The 24,221-nt window shown below is 31.7% G+C and overlaps 1 protein-coding gene and 1 long non-coding RNA gene across 5 annotated transcripts in view; one reads left to right on the top strand and one right to left on the bottom strand.

The window, feature by feature from the left end:
- Nucleotides 1-24,221, bottom strand: part of LOC145936072 (pikachurin) — a 99,828-nt gene that overhangs the window by 72,095 nt on the left and 3,512 nt on the right. For 3 of the 4 annotated variants that reach the window (XM_083037951.1, XM_083037953.1, XM_083037952.1), the window contains exons 2-3: nucleotides 23,136-23,489; nucleotides 11,761-11,877 (exon numbers count right to left, since the gene is read on the bottom strand). In XM_083037951.1, the coding sequence (XP_082894077.1) occupies nucleotides 11,761-11,877; nucleotides 23,136-23,253 (235 nt within the window). In that variant the 5' untranslated portion in view covers nucleotides 23,254-23,489. The remainder of the gene's footprint in view (nucleotides 1-11,760; nucleotides 11,878-23,135; nucleotides 23,490-24,221) is intronic. The other variant, XM_083037954.1, reaches the window with a different exon arrangement.
- Nucleotides 855-24,221, top strand: part of LOC145936082 (uncharacterized) — a 28,815-nt gene continuing 5,448 nt past the window's right edge. Inside the window, exon 1 of the long non-coding RNA XR_014425322.1 lies at nucleotides 855-1,689. This is a non-coding gene — a long non-coding RNA (uncharacterized LOC145936082). The remainder of the gene's footprint in view (nucleotides 1,690-24,221) is intronic.

Here is a 24,221-nt window from a genome sequence, read left to right on the forward strand (position 1 = left end):
GAGAGTAATTACTATAATTTCTACCTAAATATTGATACAAGAGAAACGTTACGCCCGATATTAGCACCATGCTCGCTCGCCCTCGAAGACTGACCGAATGAATGATAGAACATAGAAATGTTATGTATCTCCCCACCGGTTCTCGAAATCGACTCGGCGAAGATACCTAATAAAGATAAATGTTTCCTTGCAAGGTTAGACGTACCGAGAAGCCTGCTATGGAACTTCGGTCGTCGGGAAGAGAGCGACATTAAACGCGCCGTTCACGTATGACAATGATAGAAACATTATTATTACATTACACGTTCATCTGTAGAAAACTATTAATCGCGCTCGCGCAGAGTCAGATCGAAATATACGATATTAATTAGTAATTACCTTGCCGTCGATGCAGGATTCCGATGTTAAAGCCGCGATATCGCCGCTCGTCGTGTCATGGTTATGAATGCCGGCAGGAAACTGGACGAGCAATTGGCGGGCTTGTGAGCGACTAGCATCCCTAGCGAGCAACGTGTGAACCCCTTCTCTCCGCACCGTTTTTCCCCGCTTTTTCTCGCCTTTTAATCGCGCAATATTAATCGCCGGCGAAAAATATACACTCGCGAGAGACGGAAGCGAGTTAAAATTTATCGTTAAAATAGAATAATGGACACTTACATCGATTTAAGCGTGAATTTAATAGATTTATTTGTGATAACACACGCGCGACACACGTATGCGCGCTTCGTCGAGATTGAAAAAGCTCTGGCGATTGACGGGTGAACCCCGTACAGTGACGTAGCGCGTCGCGATCCCGTTAGTCGGGAAGGGAGGGGGAAGAGAGGAGGGAGTGAAGGAGCAAGTGTCGAGAGTGCCGGGTGCAACGCGAAGGATCGGGCGATCGGTCGTGATTAAATCCTTGCGAGTGATAGCGATCGAATGGCGATCGACGGAGACGCTGCTCCGAGTTGCGAGGATCTCGAGGACGAGTGACGCGTGTCGAAACTACGTCGAAACAGCCCATCGTCGCGATCGCTTCCCTGTCCCTCGGCCAGTCGTCGGAACGGCCGCCATTTCGTGGGTGGATTTCGGAGTGTCGAGAGAGATGTCGATCGCGAGATCATCGTGATTATATACATCGACGGCATCTGCGCGATGATGGCGATCGTTGTTTAATATCGAAGATGAAGGGGTATTATCGGGTTAACGAAAGAGCTTCGTCGAGGGTCTCTTTCTACCTTCGTGATCTTGAACGACAATACGCGAATTTGGGGAGTGTCGAGAAACGATCTCCGGCGAGTGTACATGGCAATTTTGCATCGTGTCCTGACATAAATGCCGAGGGAGACAGTAAATACAGTGCTAAATGGATGGCCGATGTATTTTTCGTCGGCAATCACGAATACAAGCATCGAGGTTACGCGATGTCGGAGTCTAGTATGTGAGGGTGTACGTGTGTATGTTGCGAATAATTACCGATAATCGATATTCGACATAAACGTCGCGTAAATCAAACGTCGATAAAGAAAATAAAAATATGTAAGGCGGTTTTCGCGAGTGATATAACAGGTGACAATTACCGAATGACTATTTCATCGACTGAACTTTAGTGACGTGTGTGATGGATCATCGAACCCGATCAGAGCTTCGGAGAAAAAGATGAACGGATCGGACGACGACGAGGAGGAGGAAACAGCGAGACAACGACTGGTGAGTCTAATTATTGTAATTAATTAAATTTCGTATTTAATTCATATGCGCCGACTTGATACGATTATATAATAATAAACCCCGCCGTTGCTTTATGGATATATTGACAAATGTTTATTACATATACGCAGTTGAAAAATTTGTGTTAAATTTAACAAATATCACATGTCCCAAACGGTCCACAGAAATTTTTGTGTTAATTTAACATAATACGGATATGTTAAATGATGACACGAATACTGTGTTAATATTTTAACATAAAATAAATGCAAACTTCAAGTAAACTTAAAATAAATTTTGTGTTAAATTAACATAGTTTTCATGTAAAAATTAACTAAAAACATTGTTAATTTTACATTTTATCATTCCCACTTATATTATAAAGTAAAATTAACATTTTTTTTCTGTAAATTTTAACAGATTAATCTTGTCACTAATAATATCGAACATATTTATTGTGTAAAATTAAAAGTAAATACACATTGTGTTATTTTTACACTTTTCTTCAGTTATTTTAATAATTTAACATTTGAGTTCAATTAACACAACAGCAATATGTTAATTTAACACAAAAATTTTAACGGGGACCGTTTTTAACAAGAAAACACAAATTTTCTAACTGTGTACCTAAAAAAAAGTGTGGTTTATTTTTCCACAATTTTTACGTTACGTTATTTATATGATTAGCAGGAATAACGAGCATTTATATCCATCATTTATTACAATTGTCCAATTTAAATATCGTGGAAAAATTAAATCTAATTTATACAATTTGCGGCGTTCGGTTTCAATTAAATATAATATTGTTAAATAAATACATTTTATTAAATTACTTAAAAATTTTTTAAGACGTCTTTAGTAAGAAATTACAAATGTGTAATACATATAATTTCTTCAAGTTGTGTAAGTTAAACAAAAATATTTTCTATAGGTTTTTTTTATAAACATCTCGAATTTACGCCATCAAACTTTCCTCTCATCACGAAATTCTCTGTACACAGAGAGAATTTTCTCTTATTGTTAGAATTTAGCCTGAAAATCATGGTAGTCGTGGGACAATATTGTATGGAAAACATTTTATGAGAATTTCTCTGAATATTTATCACAATAAAAATAATAATATCTATCACAATAAAATATAAAACATGTTTGATTAATTTTACTGCAGTTTAGTAAAATTATTCAAACATGTTTTATATATTTTATTGTGATAGAGGAGAGAGAGATATTATTATTTTTATTGTGATAAATATTCAGAGAAATTGTCATAAAATTCTCTTTCCATACAATATTGTTCCACGATTACCACGATTTTCAAGGTAAATTCTAAGAGAAAATTCTCTCAGTGTACAATACCCCGAACATAGTGTAATAGTCGTCGTAATTAATATTGATGACTGACAATTCGTTCGTTCGTCAACGCGAACGGTTCCTCCTTCGATCGTTCCTCAATCGCTATTCCTTTAATAACGCTATTAAAAGACCGGCCTTGGAACGCGCTTCTCTATGAGCATCCTTTCTAAATCGACTCTGCAATCGCGTTCCGATCGGAATCGTAGGAATTTCAGCAATACTTCAACAACGAGCACCCCGGTGTGCGCTTCGAACTCTCAAGACTTTTGAAAAATACGACGAATACCAGCGTTGCACTCTAAGCGCATCTACGTGCAATTTTGCTTTCATCTTCTTCCGCATTGTCGAGAAATTCGTAATGCTCGAAATACAACTTCGAGCTTCATTTTTTGCACTTAAGAGTCGTTTGAATCTTAATTCGGAAAGACCAACATTTTATCTGAAATTTTTGCACCGCGTAAAATCGCGATCCTAATGTCTGATTTAACTAACATTGCAATAAATAATAATTTTTCTTAAATTATGATTTAAACTAATGTAATTTATTTTATTTTAATTTAGTTCTCTCTCTCTCTCTCTCTCTCTCTCTCTCTCTCTCTCTCTTTGTATGATCTTTATTAACTCTTACTTCTTGTTAAATAAATATCTTGAAATATCAGCGACTCCAGTATTAATGAATATTGACTGATTGTGAATCAATAATAAGATTGATTACATGTTAGTTGATTTACGGTAATAATTGTATGTTTTTTAATCTGTATATTTTATGAAATATACAGATACGTAAATAAATCAATCAATCTAAATAAATATAAATTCTGTGCATTTTTACAATAAATATTATTTAATAATAAATATTATAAAATATTTAATACGTGTTGATATTTTTTGAGAAAATGCTACAATTCGAGTATTGTAATAAAATTTGATTATTATAATCTAAGCATTTGCAAATATTAAGCGCTTGCTTAACTAATACCACATTTGTTACACAATAATGTCGCTAATGAATTGCATACATAGAGTGTACGATGAAAAGCTAATATTAGTGCGCATGTTTGAATTGGCAACAATGAGTATATTAATTCTATCGCATGCAGTTCATCATACTTCATAGACAAATAGATGAATCAATACAGGCCATACAGAAAGCAAATATTACATACGAAACAAAATTTGCTAATCCTTTGTTGTACTCGCAAAATAAGATTATGGTAAACTAAGGCACTAATAATGATGTTAATATCAATGATTCGATAAATTAATCCACACACAATTCCAATTTACATTAAATTAAATGAAATTGAATTAAAGACTACACGAAGAGTTTGATAAAATGCGAGATGCATTTTTAATGTGTGTGTTGCTAAATAAATTTATGATAACTTGGCATCCTACTTTTAATAAATTAAGTTATAGATAGAAAATAATATTTTGTTTGTAGTAACAATAATTTTGTGTGCGCATATATATAGTCAAAGCTATAAAAATATAACAGTTTGAAAGAATAATTGCTCGACTTTAAAATAAAGAAAAACACTGATCTTAATTCAGAATATTATTTATTCGTTTATAATCATTTTTCGATTATAGTTACGTAGATTAAAAACTGCAATATATTTGCAATTATTTATCTAATTTCAAAGATATCTCGAATTTAATTTTCTTAAAATCCGTTTAAAGTTATTTTTAATGATTTTTCTTTTATTTATAATTAAATTATTTAAAAGTTATAACGTTTTAAGTTATTAATATGTTATTTAATTTAAGTTGTTAATTTATAAATTGTTAATATATTATTTATTATGAAAGATTTATCGTAAAGGATTCAACAGCAAAACAGACAAAAATGAAAAAAAATTATCACATAACTAGAAATAATTCTAAAAAACATGGTACAATTGTGAATTTGAGATATTTTTAAAATTGGCAAAAAAATCACTACAAATAATTACAAACGATTCTTGAATCAAAATATAATCAATGATTTTTTTTTTTTTATTTTGAAGTCATGCAAAAGGCAGTTATTGTTTCAAAATTTTATTTTTTACGGCTTTGACTACGAACGAATTTATTGTACTACAAAAAACTACAGATGAAATACTATCATTTTCTATATTGAAAATTTAGTTTATTAAAGATTGGATGCTAATGAAAATGCTTTAAAATACACAGTTTTAATTTCATTACGATTTGATCCAATTTCTGAAACTCTAATTTTGTTTAAAAAATAAGTGACACAGTTAGGATTTAACATATTTTAACTCATCTTATTTTTTTAAATCGCCCTGTGATAAAATCTATTAAGATTTAAACTTAATTTAAAATCGAATCAAGTATACATTTTCTGAACATTAATTCGAACTATTAGACGAACTATTAGACTTCGTTATATATATTATATATACTATAAGTACACAGAGAGAATTTTTTCTTAGAATTTACCCTGAAAATCATGATAATCGTGGGACAATATGATATAGAAAGAATTGTATGAGAATTTCTCTGATTAATATTTATCACAATAAAAATAATAATATCTATTACAATAAAATATAAAATATGTTTGATTAATTTTACTATAATAAACTACATAGTAAAATATTAATCAAACATATTTTATATTTTATTGTGATAGATATTATTATTTTTATTGTGATAAATATTAATCAGAAAAATTCTCATAAAATTTTTTCCATACCATATTATCCCACGATTACCATGATTTTCAGGGTAAATTCTAAGAAAAAATTCTCTCAGTATATATATAAAAATATATATATATTTTGCCATTGCCATGACTATCGTTGCATTTTTAAACTATAACGGTTTTAATGAAAAATAGTGGCAGTAGCGAGGAATATTTGCTACATTCATGTTGTAAATATTCCTCATGGTTCTTGAAAAATCTCTGGAAAATAGTATTAATGCCAGCAATTCTAGCGATCTGTCATATGTGGATTTTCATGGCCTAAGCTTCTAAAGAAACTTTATTAATACTCAAACTTTTTCGATTCACGCGCTCTGATTAAGAGAACTTTCTGAAAGTCAATTTTATGAGAGATGATACATTTTACTTCCTTTCATTTTTTTACTAGAAAACCTATTATTTATTTTCTCCGCCGTACAATATCTTCTCCTTCTGTCTCATAAAAAGACATTTCACTAAATCAAAATGGAGACTTTTACTATAGAGGTACATTATTATCACTTTTAAGAGTTACCCAATAAAATTGCGTTCTAACTATACAAGCTTGAAATTATTATAGTTATTTAATTTCGTAATTACTCTGATCTAATCATATTATAAAATGCATCTTTTCTGATAAAAATAATATGTATATTATTAACTGTTTATGATGTTAAAGATTCTATGTTATTTTTGAAAAAAAAACGGAAAATTTTAACACAATTATTTTCTGGAAAAGAATTTAATATATTATAGTATAATAATATCTAATTATAAATAATTTAATTAAAACAATTTAATAATTAAAATAATATATATAATTATCATAAAATATTTCTGCATGTTTTTATATATTTAGTACACAGCTATCATTTGCACTAAATTAATTATATATTGATCATTTATGAAGTTAATCAATCGCAGAGGAAAATCGAATATCTAGTAAATATACAGCACATAATATCGATCAATCACTCCTTCGTACTTGACTAACAATAAAACTTATTGTTAGTAATTATTATCGTAGGTATCGATATCGATGTAGTTTACTGTTGAAACACAAAATTAATAAATGTAAAATAATTCTTATATATATATATATATATATATATATATATACATATATATATTATATAATATATATGTATAAGATAACCTATATAGAATATAGGTTTTAAAAGATTTTTTTTAAAACATTTTATTACAAATTTGAGGGAAATCATATGTAAATAACGAACGATTTTTACATGATTAAGATATGTATTCTAGATGAATGGAGGAACTAATTATAGTTTCTGTATCACTTTGCGCAGTGATATCTCATTCATAGATGAATTCTCGTTTCATCATACATATAAGCTGGCTATCAATCAGTTAACAGGCATTCACCTTCTAACGCTTTCAGCAAGTAATCTGTTGAGCAATTAGTAATTACTCATCGATCCTAATTTCATTACTTGTAGTGGAGCTTAATGAATATTCGATTTTAGGTCTGTTTAAGCTTTGCATATTACCCATATAGTTAAAAATCATTGCATCTCTTTAATTACAAATAAATTTAATATCTCCTCAATTAAATAAAATTATTTTATCTTTTTTAATTAGATATTTGAGTAAGTATGCGAGTTTCCACAAAAATGTTTTATTTAACTGAATAATATATTTTACTTACTCTAACGATTTTATTAATAAAATAACGTAAAATAATAACATAAATAATTTATGATATAAATTGATATTCTTACTTTTACATTTAACAATAAAAATATTCTCTATTATTAGTTTTGTATTAAAATTATATTAATATATCAAATTATTATATCAGTTTTTATATTGATATATTAATTATTAATATATATTGATATATTGATATATATGTATTAGATAAAAATATATTACTAAACACGCGTGTGACTGACTTGACTTATCTGCACAATATATCTCGATATAATAATTCATGAATGAATTATAACAAAAAGTATAATTAATATATCTTTTTTGAAAATAAATTTAATGAATAAATAAACTTTTTATGATTAAAGTGACATCATTCACGACATTATTCAATTTTCGGACATGATGAAAATAATATATTGTATGTAATTGAAAATTAAATCTTACTTCAAAATTATCTTAATAACGTTGTATTTAATGTTATTTTAATTACAAAAATCTCCTTAATTCATTAAAATTACTTTCAAAAAATTAAATAAAAAATATACAAATTTTAATTTTATTATAAGATGACTAAAAATTCGTGAATTACTATAGATAAATCGTTGTAAGAGAACTTCGATATTCTTGGATGATAAGTCATCTCACTTTCTTTACTATCTCTCGCTCTTGGCAAATCACCATGATTTATGAAATAGCCCAGAAAGATAAGCTTGCGAGGCGCTTTTGTGTCGCTAACGATTTGTTATTATATAAACGATATTTATAATAATATACACAAATCCGAAATCGATTGTCTCGTTAATGATCCGGAATTTAATAATTCTTATCATTTTTTATCAAGAAGAATATCAGAAGAGGTTCTGATTTCCCAATAAAATTATCAATATTGCATCTCAATAATCTTATAAATCATATTAGTCTTTAACGTTTCGATTTCTCGATAATGCTATAAATAGCACAATGAAATGACTCTTTCCTTCGAATTTAATTGGAAAAGCTTGATAAGGATAAAGCAAAGATCAAAGTGAAGACCAAAATAAATATTAAGTAGAAGAACTAAATAGCAGCTTACAAAATAAAATGTCCAATTAATTTCAAGTAGATAGATATCCTCGTGAAATCGTCGACGAAGCAAACCGTCAGGATGTCGACTTGGCTGAAGTTAGTAGCAGAATCACCGAAATTCGTGTTCGCCGAAAATGCGCCAAAGTGAATCAAGACATTCCTGGCCGTTTTACCTTCGGCAAAACTTGCCTTTAAAAATTAGAATCAGCGAATCCACTGAGACAATTAAGCTTGCAGATCTTATTGGAAAAAAATCTAGAGCAGAATTAACGGAGACTTTCCGAATACGTGTGGAATTAGCAATATAGGGGAAAAAAAATTGATAATATATATCCTCGCGTTCGACGAGAAAAAACTGGATAAATTCATACAGGGGAAAAAAGTTGGCAGATTAGGGTTGACAATGAGAAGTCGATGTGATTAAAAGTGTCTCGAGCCTCGTGGAAATGGCAAGGACGTTGAAATTCTACCGTTCTCGCAGAATTAGCGAAATTCAGAAGAGGGAACGACAACAAGAAGAAATGGACTTATCCGATTTACCACGAGCACAGCTCGCTGAATTGAAAATCAGAGCCGACGGTAAAATCAATATAAGAATCAGATTCGCGCAGACATTGCCGTATTGGAAATAGCACAATTAGCGCAAGACAGATTGATTTGGATTCGTGGCGAATGCGGCAGTCGAGAAGGGAAGTGTTCGCATTGATGGTACCATCATATTCAGCGCGCGAGAACTTGAACGAGGTAGAAATCGAAAATGTTGAAATTTTGCCAGTCTTCCGCGGAATTAAATTCAGAGGAGAGAGTCAGAATAAGGGACTGAGATGGCAGCGTATATCTGTTAAATGTACACGTAGTGAAATTGAAAATAACATTATTGAAATCAAATTCCCAATAATCGCATGTGCAATATTGATAATAAAATGGCTGATTACAAATTTACGCTAATCACGTATATTAGAATAAAATATTTTCAGTTGCCGATATTCTATTGAACAGCTGTAACTGAAAATGGCCACAAATTTTTCTATTTCGATCTTTATTAATTTCATAATATTCCTTACCGAATATGTATGTCAGTCGAAACTTTTATTTTTTGTTGCAAATAACGCTTCGCGTAACATAACATATATAAATCGAGAGAATTAACATATTAAGCAATGTCTTTTATAGCGAAGTTCTTTTATACAAATTTTTACCAATTATTTGCATTTAAATCATTTCCTTAATTCGCGATAAAACTTGATGTCGATAGAGAGCGGAGATGCACCGCGTACATACATACATATTACATATAACATATATGCGAATTCCTTTCTTTTCTCGAAGAAAAATAAGTTGTTGATGCAAGACTATAGCAGAGGAAAACTTTAGTCGCTAGTGTTCCGAGATAAGCATTCCGATCTAGGACAGACTGTAATAATAGAATTCCGCGAACAATCAATCGAAAAGCAATTAACGGAGGCGATCGTCGACCAACTTCCCACCAAATTTCCTGTCGCGTCCATTCGTGAGAAAAACATCTATTGGGTAAACGGACCCGCGTAATTTTGTTGCAGCAATTGCGTCGAGTAAGGCTCTATAGTGTAGTCTGATAACGTTTTAGGTGCGATAACATCTGACGCCATTAAAAAATGCGTAAATAATGGATATAATAAATTTTTATATATTTTACATTTTTTAATATAATTTTTGCATTTTTCTATTTAAAAATGGAAACGTGAAAATAGTATAAAAACGCAGATTAAGTATATTTTTGATATAGTAAAAGAAAACAAATGAAATAGTACCTGTCATGTTTGTCAAAGTTAAAACATCGATTATTTATGTGCAATTTATTTAACTTTTGCTTCAATCGTACGTATCGATTATACAAATCGGATGTACAGTAATGTATAACGTACGATTTAAAACTTCATTCTCTCTCGTGATGTAGTATAAAAACTCTTGCATAAGATTAGACTAACGATAAATCATGCTTCCCAAAATTCTACGTGATTTATGGACAATTTTAGCGTATTTTTCTTTCGCAATGTCTTCCCTCTCTTCTTTCCTTCTATTTCATAAGCCCGACGCGAGATATATTCCGCGCAATTCCACGCGAAATGAGATATTACCTTTAATACGGGCGCGGCACTGTAAACAGCTTGAACTTGAGATTGTTGAGATAAATCTGCAACCAGTACGCGAGCTTTTTACCGCGCAATTTTTCAACACGGTACGATAAATAAATTTTATGCATTATACAAATTACGCGTTATTACTTCTACAGATATTATTATACGAAATAATAAAAAAATATCGATTAAAGGAATAAATCTCTAGCGCAATTAAACTTTTTCTTTTCTGATTAACCAACAACTCAAAATAGCGTATAACCGATTCGATTTGCATATTTAAACTTGGGATACGTCGTCTCAAAACGGTGTGCAAAAATTAAAATAGAAGGAAATTTTTTCCCATAAAAATTTAATCCATATTTATTAGAAAGAAGTGTAAATTGAGAATAATTCGAAAATTTATCGAGTTTGGTCGAAAATAATAATTATTGTAGAGTCTTTAAATTGATAGGTATATCCTATTATATACATATAACTACACAGAGAGAATTTTCTCTTAGAATTTACTCTGAAAATCATGGTAATCGTGGAACATTATGGTATATGGAAAGAATTTTATGAGAGTTTCTCTGATTAATATTTATCACACTAAAAATAATAATATCCATTACAATAAAATATAAAACATGTTTGATTAATTTTACTATGCAGTTTTATTGTGATAAATAATAATCAGAGAAATTCTTATAAAATTCTTTCCATACCATATTGTCATGATTTCCATACCACGATTATCATGATTTTCAGGGTAAATTCTAAGAGAAAATTCTCTCAGTGTATGAAACTATGAAAAAATTCTCAAAACATATTTGTAAAACTTTCCAATACATTCAGTATTGTTATTATCAAAGAAATATCCAGGAATTAGAGACAATAACAACCCGCGTGCTCGCGCTCGAAGTTACTCTTGGAGCAAAACTCGTTCTTGTGATATAACTCTCCAGAATCAAACGAGATATTCAACGGACCGGCGCGACGGGGCTGTCGGAAGCGGTGCTTCGAAAACAATACGAACGTAGCGTCAAAAAGTTTTGTCGGCTCGGCCCCAGCGCGGCGCGAAATTTTATTAGGGAAATCAAAGATGTCGCCCGCCATGAATGCGAATTGCAAAGCGGAATAAGGATCGAATCTACTCATACGCGCACACACATACACACACTCACTCACCGGCGCAACTGTATCCATTTTTATGAAGTATGTAGCCGTCCCTGCAGTCGCACTCGTACATGCCGTCGTGAAGTTCGTAACAGAGCTGCTCGCACGGCGATCCATGCCCGCATCTTCCTGAAACCCGGCAGAGAAACGGGGACGTGAGTAAAGTTATGCGTGTTGGGGGAGTTTGGAGTGGCGGACAAAGGGGAGAACATTGAAATAGGGGATGGCGGCGAGTTGTTGCAAACGCAACTGTTCGCGTGTTCTCTGTTCCCATTTCTCTAAATAGCGTATTTACATTATGTTAAATTTGATAATCATATATCTTGTATAGAAATTCTGGCGTATAAATGAAGATTATTGCACGCTTTCACCTATAGATATTATCAAATTAATCTACATATGTGATTTCTACGTATTATTTCTTTTTTGATATTAATTCCACGATTATGTATAAATGTAATCTGATGATCTAAATTTACAATTAATTTAAATTTCACAAATATATTTTATTTTAACTTTTCCGCTCGCATGATATTCAATTAGTTGAAACATTTTTTTATTAACACATATTGTTTTAATGCGAAGCGTAAAGAGGAATTACACGAAATTTAATGATGGGGCAAAATATGTACTGCAACACACACAGGTGATTAAATGCCATCGAGCCAACCGCAGCGTTTCCTCCATGATTTCCGTCGTGATTCCATTTTGCTATGTTTTTGATTTAACGTCACAACATCGCATTTGCAAAAATAATGTTGTAGAGAATTAAATCGTGACATGCAATATATGTATGTATAATGCTCGGGATGACAGCGCGATAATTAATTTTTCATTATATGCCGGATGACATTAAAGGATTATATCGATGTCTTGCATGTGACGCGTGGATTTTATTGAAATATTTAACATAGACATGAAATTGTGCGCTATATACTTGAAGAAAGAGACCGAAGATGACTCAAATTTAAATATAACTTGTTCGCTACAATAATATCTGTATAGGAGAGGAAAGAGGATGTTGGATTTAATATTCTATTCTATGTATAATTGCGCGACTTTAAGATTTCGTCCATATTTAAAGCACTCATAAATCTACGAGATGTTACATGCGGCTTTTGAAACATGATTGAAAAATATATACGCGCATTTTTTTATGTTACTCAAGAGCAGACATAATTAACTTTATTTAAAATTGTGATTAGATAATATATAATTAAATTCTTTTATATAAAATGTTAAAACTCTCGCAGAACATATTATACCTTACATGGTATATGATGGAGATAATAATATTATTTACACACACACACACACACACACTATAACGCCATGTTATTTTCAAATAAAATATAATTATTTAATTAATATAATATAATTGTTGTTATGCACAAGAAATAAAAATAATAAAATATTAGAATAATTATATATAACTTGTGTGCTTAAAAATAATAATTCAGTATATTATGGAATACATAGAAATTATAATAAATATATTCACAAATAATGCTTAAACCTGCTACAAATTATGATTTGAAAAGAATTAAAAATAAATAGCACAATATAATTTAGCGCTTTTTAGTGTATGTGTGTTTATGTGTAATATTAAAGTATTCAATATTAATAATAATAGTATATTTTTCCGAGGACGTAAAACGGAGAAAATAGCGACATAATAAAAAATGATTTACATGAAACGCGCGATGAAACGGATGTAGGGAAGGGAGCAAATAAAAGATCCAATAAAAAGTGCATTACATTGAATGTAGTAAAATTTCATGGCGCTTTTATTTTTAGCTTATCTTTCGGCTCGGGTATCATGAGCGAACAATAAAGCGCAGTTCAATTTGTGTGCGGACTTTTCAATTTGCACATATGCATACATAATGCGCATATTTCGCACTTAATTTTAGTTTAACGCAAGTGCTTGCTAAGTGGACTTCATATGTGAAATGGCCAACGATATGTGCAGTTAAAATATTTTTGTTATAGCTCTGTTTATGGAAGCGCTTTAATAAACGAAATTTTATTTCCGAATATCAATTTTTTAACCGAGATTTATTAAGCTTTTCTCACTCAATCTGTCATTTAATATGAAAATATAGAGTTGCGTTCACTCTTCCTTCTTTATAAAAATATAGAAATGCAATTACTAACTTTTTTCTCTTTCACCTTTTGTAACATGATTAATAAATCGAAATTACTTATAAAAGTAATTTATGTGAAACTAATGAAAACATGTCTAATAATATTAATAACAATTGTTAGGCATTGCAAATAGCAATTGTTTTTTAAAGCAAAAAATTTTCTTAGGTGAAGTAATTTAAAAAAATTTTTTTGTAATACACAGTCTCCATGTATAAGCTTTGAATATATTTTGAAGAACGTTATGAAACAAAGTAAATATTTTATATCGATAGCTGTATATTCGAAGTTACGAGAACAGTCTTGAATTTTTTGAATAACTCGATCTTTATATGCTTATATTATGTTAACCATCCAAGTTCTAAATGAACAGCAAACAAGTATGTTTCTCATATACTTTTATACTAGTACTATATATTTTTAGCTTTATACATATATTATATCTATATATACAAAATTTCTTATTTACATAATGCATAAATTATATAGAATCTTCTCGTGGAGAAATGTCTTGAAATCAAATACAGTACATACACAACTATACACCTATGTGAACTTAGCGTCCTACTTTTAATAAATTAGGCTTTCAATACAGAAAATGATAAATATAATTTCGATTGATAGATATAATTTCGTTTTTAGTTTGTACACAGAGAGAATTTTCTCTTAGAATTTATCCTGAAAATCATGGTAATCGTAGGACAATATGGTATTATATGGAAAGAATTTTATGAGAATTTGATTAATATTTATCACAATAAAAATAATAATATCTATCACAATAAAATATAAAATATGTTTGATTAATTTTACTAAATTGTATGGTAAAATTAATCAAACATATTTTATATTTTATTGGGATAGATATATTATTATTTTTATTGTGATAAATACTAATCAGAGAAATTCTCATAAAATTCTTTCCATATTGTCCCACGATTATCATGATTTTCAGGCTAAATTCTAAGAGAAAATTCTCTCTGCGTGTAGTAATAAAAAGATATAGTGTTTTGTAAAAATGACTGTCATGTGACTTATTAAAAAAATTACTGATATATTTTGAATCATTTATAGTTATTTATGATTTTTACTTTTTCTTTTCCGCGCACTGTAAAAATACAAAGTAAAATTAATCAAACATATTTTATATTTTATTGGGATAGATATATTATTATTTTTATTGTGATAAATACTAATCAGAGAAATTCTCATAAAATTCTTTCCATATTGTCCCATGATTATCATGATTTTCAGGCTAAATTCTAAAAGAAAATTCTCTCTGCGTGTAGTAATAAAAAGATATAGTGTTTTGTAAAAATGACTGTCATGTGACTTATTAAAAAAATTACTGATATATTTTGAATCATTTATAGTTATTTATGATTTTTACTTTTTCTTTTCCGCGCACTGTAAAAATACAAAGTTCACATAGATATACACACAACGTTTCATAATAGAGAATCACGCATGGTAAAAAAGAGAAACTGACGCAAAATTAGACGTTTCATCTGCATAGTGAACAGATTAATAAAACATAACGCGGGCAAGAATAACACTGGAAGAAGTGGAATCCGTTGTTGAATGCGCAACGACGCATGCATGACGAACTTGCATCGCGCTGCATCCCGCGATGAATCACGCGGCTCGTTGCATCTCGATGCATCATGTCGTTCCACCCCCTATGGCGCAGAACGACCATTGAAAATTCCAATATCCGGCTCGGTCGTGTGTACTCTTTATGAAAAACTGGACGTGTGGGAAAAACCGACATTATTTTCATACACTGCTGGGAAATATATAGATATATATAGCGTTGCACTTGACTTGTCGATGCACCGGGCACGTAATAAAATCGGTGTTGCGCGATATTTCGTAGAACGCGACGAAATTTTATTATTTTCGTTGATTGTTTAGATGCGTTACACATAATTGTTAGTTAAAAAGTTCAAAATTCTACTTTTATTGATTAATATCATTACGTATAATCTGTTTTTATTTTTTTTATTTTTCTTTATTTTTTTTTAATGTGATTAAACTGTTGAATTAAAATATTTATTTGCACGTATCGTTGCGCTTATATTTTTTCTTATTTTTTAATTAATTTTAATCATTAACTATTACGATGCGATATTCTCCTGGAACAAATTAGATTTTAGAACGACTGACATACACGTTTGATTGGAAAGGTAACGAATTTATAAAGATTGATATCTGATTATCCGGATATATATCGCACAACCGGATAATTACACTTTCTCGAAATATCCTCAAGTTTTTATTATCCGAATATATTTTCATATATGAAATACAGAATCTCTAAAGCATCACGTGATGTGTAAATAAAACATATATGAATGTTGAATATGAAAGAAACGGATGGAAATCGCGTTGTCGCATTTGCAAAATTAAATGACGGTATAGTTAATGACATACGCGCATGGATAAATACATGGCACAAGAAGAATCAAACAAACATTTCATATTTTATTGCAGTTACTATACATTCGGACACATATATACACACATTTCACGACATTGTATTTTAATAACTGATTTTTTTCACGCAATTTTCATATTTGTATAAAACTAACATTTCATAAAAATAACGTTTTTGTTCAAAATTAATGAGGGGGAATTATTTCATTATCCATTTGCGCGTTTGCACGCGAAAATCATCGAATCGAATTTTATTCTTTATATAAAAAGAAATAAATAAATCGGGATAAAATAAACTGGTTGTGAAAAATTGAGTTCAAGTGCCTTCTAAAGTAGAATCCCTTTGTTAGTGCGTTCACGCCTTTTGTAAGCCACCTCCGTACAAAGGTGCAAGCGAATGGATCGCTCGTATGGTACATGTGCACTCAGGTTGATGTATGCAGGCTGTGATTCGACTGCGCGCCGCACATATATACAAGCCGTGTGCGTGTGTGTGTATGGCTCTAAGTACAATGTAACCCCTGGTTTGATTCGAGGGACGACGCGACGCGGCTACATTGCCTACACAATGCTGCAAGATGTATGTGCAAACGTCCGTATGCCGCTGCTAAATCATGCGTGCGGGCAATATAATCGCTAACGTATGCCAAGTATGATAGATATCATAAATATGCCTCTATCGAACGGCGCTTGTCGAAGGAACGCGGATATTTGTAAATCAAAAAGGGGTAGAGAGGAGAGAGAAACCTTTCGCGTTCAAAATATTACTTTTTTCAAATATTATTTTTATCATATTTTTTATTTTATTCGCATTCATTGATTCATTTATATATATATATATATATATATATATATGCATTTTTTTTATCGGACATCATGTAAACATATGTTATCTGCGTGTAACATATTGAGTTAGTAACATGCGTGACTGGGAATTACAAAATGCGTTAACAACGAGGAAAAATAAAAGATGCAATGTCATATGATATCACAAAATGTCAGTAATCAATATCCCATACCTCTCAGTGAACTGAATTATTTAAATCTCTGTCGAATAATTTAAATAATATCATTTATCTATTTTCCTCTTCTTTTTTTATATTAATATAATCACTATATGCGTATGTGTGTATATATTCGTTCGAAAAAATAATACGGAATTAAAAAAATTAGAAAACATCTGATAGAAAATAAATTTAAAAAATATATAGCGTGTGCTGTATACATATTTATATTTTATAAACTGATAACTTATCAAAAGAGTGTTTTAGTACGTGATTAAAAACTCATTTAAAAACAATAAAGATACAACATGCATATTTACTTAAATAAAATTAAATTGATAATAAAGGAAATGTAGAGTTATTTATCGATTAATGTAGCATGAGAGGATTATATTTAAATGAACATATTATATTTAATAGAAAATTTGCTTTCTTATTCCTCTCTCTCTCTCTCTCTCTCTCTCTCTCTCTCTCTCTCTTTCTCTCTCTTACTCGGATAAACTAATTTCTAAAATGTAAACAGATAAGGTGAATCTGCGATGCACTGCACTATATTTCATAATTTATTACTATGTACATAAATGATGTTATCAATGAAATGATATTATCGTGCATAAAATTGACAAAGGATTTTAATGCAATCTTCTTCGCGATGAAAATAATACTGAATTCTTAATAAGCGATTAAATTTGCATGACATACATGCACAAACACACATTGTATTATACAGTCAATTAACAGATAAAAATCATTAAACTTTATAATAAATAACAACAGTTATGCATATAAATATTTCCAAATACTTTCTTTAGAATGAAAAATAATACATTTGACGATATAAAAAGGTTTACAAAAATACAAGATAATATATATTAATATATATGGGGCATTTTAGTACAATATGGAATATATTACATGAAAAGCAGTTCTTGATACACTTACTGGATAATTAACGTGAAGGATATAATTGGTTTATATTCCATCATACCGAACCCTCGCGTTCCAGAAATGTCATCATATGGAAGCTACTTAATTCTTAATAAACTCTACCACCATTTGCGCTTGCGCAACTTTCCATCTGACGTGTAAAGTTCGATTATTCTCTTTAAAGCTTTAATCGTTCGTCTGCACAACGGATCGCTCGTGTTTCTTAATCGGCCAATCTTCAAGTTATGAACAAATTGGTCTACTTATTATCCTCGATATCCATCAATCTTTCATTTCGCGCGCGCGCGTCTGCTCGCGACCTTTTGATCGATCCCGGCGTTATCGCGCTCTTCAAATCTCTTCCGGCGCGACTTTTAACGATCCGCGATGCGTTAAACAATAGCGTATGTATAGATACATATATGCGCGATATATGGTTTACGCGTGAATTGCATAACGCAGTGTCGAAAGGGTGCGTTAATGTTAATGGAGCACGAGTTTACGCATGCATGCTCCCTCTGCGACCCCAATATAGCCGCGCGCTGGGCCCCATTTGCTAATGGATAGCGAGCGATTAATATAGCAGACGTTTGGTGCCCTTTAGGCGCGAATGAATAGCGGGGTGAACTTTCTGAGAATAGTAGCGGTTACACATGCCAATTATGCGCGAATGCCCCTTTGGGCAGCGCAAATCGTGTGTTTAACGATTGTGGATGAAAACACACAGCCTCTAATGTTTCGTGTGGTACGCGTATTCTCACAGTCGTGTGTATACTGTGTGAATTATTAAAATTGCGATATATTATTTTGGCGTTTTATAATTTAGAAAGTTTAATAATTATAACGACGAAACAACCAGCAAGTTTAATAATTTTTAATGCGGGAATATATTTTTCATGATAAATACGTGCATCTTTTTTTAAACGTGATGCTAGTTGTTTTATTGCGAATTTTATAAATATAGTTTTTTGTATATGATATAAAATATAGCTAATATATTGAAAAAGTTCAGAATCTTTGCAATAGAAATATTAATAATATGAACAATACATAATAATTTATGTTATAATAATTTTCTCTCTCTCTCTCTCTCTCTCTCTCTCCTCTTTTTGTTTTTCAAATTATATTGTTAAACTATAAAATTCCTAAAATTTACAAAATGTCAATTTTTATATAAGTCGATAATTATTTAAAACTGAACATTAAGAATTGAGAATAGAAAATGTGGAATTCGGAATTAAAATCCAAGAACGCGTTGCAGCTGCGTTCATTTGATTGGAATTGCATCGGGATGTCAGTTGCACAAGTTCGCTCATGCACACAATTATCAGTTTCATCTAATATGAAATATACGGTCGCCGATTGCCATGGATGAAATAAATGAAAGTCATCCTGTTTCGCGCAATGGCGTTGACATATCCCCTCCGCGCATTCATGCGCGATGAAAAATCACGTCGACATTATTCGCGTTATTGCGATCGGAATATTGGCAGCTGGAGATGAAGGAGAGGGAGCTCTCGCGACAATACGGCATATCGGCCAATGTCCGGAGATCCGGAGAAAATGGCGGAAATATAAAGCTCCTAATGGCTTTTGGCGGGATTCCGGCGGGTGTATCGATTCCCCTCATGCAACTCCGCGCATTAATCGATCATAAATGTTGCATAAATACTTGCGCGCGGCCGCAACGAATCCGCCGAATGGTACCGCACGCGGAATAATGTCGCCCTTTACAGGAATTCAATTCATTTCACCGAGTCGCACATATAATTCAATTTAACGCGCGTAGTCCAATATACTGTTGTTTCTGTCGGATCAACGTGTTTCGCGTCGCATCGAAATATCGCAGCGGAATACATTACGCGATATGTCATTTCGTGCAGAACGATCTTCGACGATCGTTTTCCCATCGATTGATCCATTAAACTGTCAATCATTCATCCAATTCTTTGCTTAAAAGTTTGATATGCAGATTCGATGCGTTTGCGGACAAGAAAAGCGCGGATTATCTTACCTCATAAATATATAATACAATTCAATAACAATTTATTATGCTTAACGGATCGTTTACGTTATATTGGTTTTTTTTAATTCGCGTTTATTGCAAAACGAATGTCAATATTTGACGTGCACAACAAAGCGGACCTATGGGTCGCGTTAATTGAAAGCGTAAGCATATTAAGCGTTCGTCATCGTCGATCGCATGCTAACGCGATTAGCGTTATCGCAGTTCGATTCGCAAGTAGGCGCATACATATTGGCACATCATCGAAAGGCATTACCACATTCTCGGAATATTTTGAATATTCAAATGCACGGGTGCTGTGAAAGCAAAAGCTGGTCGTCCTCGAGCGGCCGAAAGTGTTTGCACACGGCAGTTTGATAATTGTGAGCACTATCATGCGCCCGATCTCTCCCATCTTTGTACTCTCTCTCTCTCTCTCTCTCTCTCTCTTGAGAGAGAATCGATATGAAGACTACAATTAACTAGATACAGTCGCGCGGGCGCCGACAGATATTTCACCGACTCGCGCGAAATATCTCGCCGACTCGGCCTTTTTTTCATCCCACTTGCTTGCGCGAATTTTACCTCGCCGCGTCATGGAGCTTATAGCCCCGTCGCGTCGCGCACGAAATAATTCTTCAAAAATTACCCGTCCCTTTCGTCGAGAACAACGAGCGTTTCGCATAAAATGGACGTAAACCTACGGAATTTTTTTTGCAAAATAATGAAAGAACGCTGCGCAGGGCTTTTCTTTATTCCGTGTACAAATTTTTCGCGTCGAGAGAAACTTTTGTCGTTAACTTCTCAAGCGTTTAAATATGGATTTTCGATACGAGATTACGAGACGTATTTCAAAAATAAATCTTATTATTTAAAGTGATACATTTGAGATTGATAGATTAAGAGCAAAAAGTAACTACTAAATTAACGACTTTTTTCTTTTACAATATAATTTTTTCAACGACAGGATACGTTTCGCTAACGGTGCAACGATAAAGTGAGAAAAAATAATAAAAAATTAAGTCTATAATTCCTATAAATAGCGGATTGTTATCAAACTTCTATAAATCGCAAGTGCACAAAAAAGTGCATTATAAACTAGTTGCTCGCTATAAAATAATGTTAACTTTCTTTTCTTTCCTAATTAAAAGTTTTTTCGCTTATCTTCATTCAAGATTTACTCTGAAATGTTTAGAAGAAATGTAAAGTTGACTTTTATTGTAAACGCTTTTTATAAAACAACTATAATAATTTTTTTAAATTTATATGTATAAAATATAAATTTTTTAACTTTTTATCGATGTTACATTCTCATCTTTAAATTTGCAATAATCCAATTATTACATTGATATATAAAATAATAATGTTTTTGTATTAATAATTTTTCAAGGGAACAAAAATATACATAAATGTGTGAAAAAATTCCGTAATATTTTATTTAAAAATTTTATTAAAAATTCATTTAAAAATATTTGTATTCCTTTATTGTGATTTTATTTATTTTCTCCAATAAAGAGTTTAATTGGCTAAAAACGTTTAATTTTCTATCTCTCTCTCTCTGCCTTTTTTTCTTGATTGAGCTTATCTTACAACTAAAAATTATTGGTCTCTCAATGCTTTTATTAAGGAGTAATCGATTTCAAATTGGTCAAAGAAGTCTTAAGTGGAAGACAGCTCGGAGTATAGGAGATGTACGGTATACCTTGGTATATCTTGTAATAGTAGCACACCGTGATCATCTTAAGATGGAGGAAAATTGCATCGAAGCAAAAAGTTATTTTTGCTATCTAGTATCTAAGAAACTAATCATCCGAAATGAGGATTTTGTAGACTTGAACTATGAGCGCAATATTAAAGTTTCTGGATTGCATTTTTCGTCGATATTAAATAATCTCGAAATGTTTTTAACGTAGTGGTTAGTACGGTCTATCGATATTTTACATTGCAAATTGAGTCACGTTATATAATAAGTAACTCCCGTTACATAAACAGGGAAGTATTCATGATTTCCAGACTCATTGTTAACTAACAATAGGCATGTATGAAAAGTGGACTCTTTTTATTATTTTATCTTTGATATATATTTTTTATTTCATATTTTGTTCGACCATATGTACCTTGGGCACAATATATATTTTTTTCATTTTTAACGAGTTTAATAACTTTCCATTATGTGCAGTATTTCCCAGACGAAATTATTTTAAACCTATAGGACATTGTGAAAAGGATACGTTTTATATTATATCCAAAAGAAATAATAGATTCATATTATTTTTTTCTAGAATAAAAGCTTGTTATTGCTTTACATATTGAGTCTTATATAAAATTGCAGTATTAATTGCAAATACATAACCGCAACACTTGCATGATTTTAAGTGCAATAAGATTACATCAATGATAAATTTAACAAAACAAACAATTAAAATAAGACGGACAAAAGCTTATTTAAAGCTGATTATTTTTATAAACACAAGCAGTTCTAAAATTCTTTTCCTGTGATATAAATACAATTTGTTGGCTCAAAATTGCGTTAAAAAACAAATAATTTGAATCACACGAGATACACATATCAAGATACGTATGATGATAAACAAGATAAACGATGAATTGATTCGATCGTTTCCGTGATAACGTGAAAAATTTATTGTTAAATAACGATGGTCGTGTATTAAAACTTTCGCAGATTAAAAGTACACAATGTTACCTATCAATCTCGGATACACGAGATGATTCGCGTAGCTCTTTCTTTCGTAGTAATACTACCGACAAAAATAACAAAAGTCAGGCCACCGATATATCATACGTATAACTACGGCAGAAGAGTTCATAAATCTTAAGAATGGGGACAAATAAAAAGGAGTAGTGCTTGCCTTGGAAAGCGGCCTCGAAGGTGGTCTTCTCCTCCACGGGGTTCTGGGCGAGTACCAGAACGACCGACAGGTATTCCAGGATGACGAAGAGCCGGTAAACGTAGCGTAGTCCAGCCATCGTCCGGCGATAAACATGCACGTGTCGCTGGACCCGATAAGTCCTTACTGTCGCATGCTCCAGCGAAATCCTGTCAGTCACCACGCGACACACGCGAGACACTCTTAATCCGTTGTATTTCACTAATTATATACTCGCGATTACTAGCACCACAGGCTAGATTCGAGATGCACCGGCCCGAGACACTCTTCACAACGCGACGACCGATCACGCGTATATAGTCCTGATGTGACACTCTGTGAAGCAAATCAACGAAAAAAATCAATAACTGAAAAATCTAATAACATTATTAAATTAAAATTCCAAGGAAAATAATATCTTTAAGAGCAATTTTCATAAATTTAAAAATCGATGCTATGCTCTCATGTAATCATTTTAATTACGAATATGATACGAAAAATTCTTATAGAAGCAATGTTTTCTCCTTTTTTGTACAAGAATTTTTAAATTGTTTCTCAAATGGGTAAACCCGATAATAAAGCCCTAATACTATTAGTGAAGGAAAAAATATCTAAGAGATAGTAAAAGTTCTTAATAATTCCACATAGCGCTTTTTGAAATCTGAATTCAGCCAGGTATATCACGATCAGGTATCGTGACGATGATGATCACTTGCATTTCTGCTAAAGTCAATTGATACAGATCGAGTCGATTCAGTTGCAAATGGCGCGTAACAAAGTATCCGCGGCGTTTACTATACTCGTTATATCATAGCAAATGATAGGTCTTTATTTTCGCGCGATACCCGATGCAAATTTACTTGACACCGTATGCATATCAATGCGTGCATGCATATTTCCCACGGGCTCGCACAAAGGGGTTGTTTTCGCTTCGTTCTCTCTATCGTCCCCTCTCTTTTTCTCTCTCCATCTCTCTTTCTCTGTCTTTTTTGTCTTACAAAATTCACGAAGCGAAGAGATAGGATATAAATCGCGTATTTTGCCGCGAAAATCCCCTTCAGAGGCGTC

The sequence above is a fragment of the Prenolepis imparis genome, unplaced genomic scaffold (genome assembly GCF_030444845.1).
Source record: "Prenolepis imparis isolate NDT839.2.m4 unplaced genomic scaffold, iyPreImpa1.0 SCAF_5, whole genome shotgun sequence".
In the NCBI taxonomy this organism is placed as follows: Eukaryota; Metazoa; Arthropoda; class Insecta; order Hymenoptera; family Formicidae; genus Prenolepis; species Prenolepis imparis.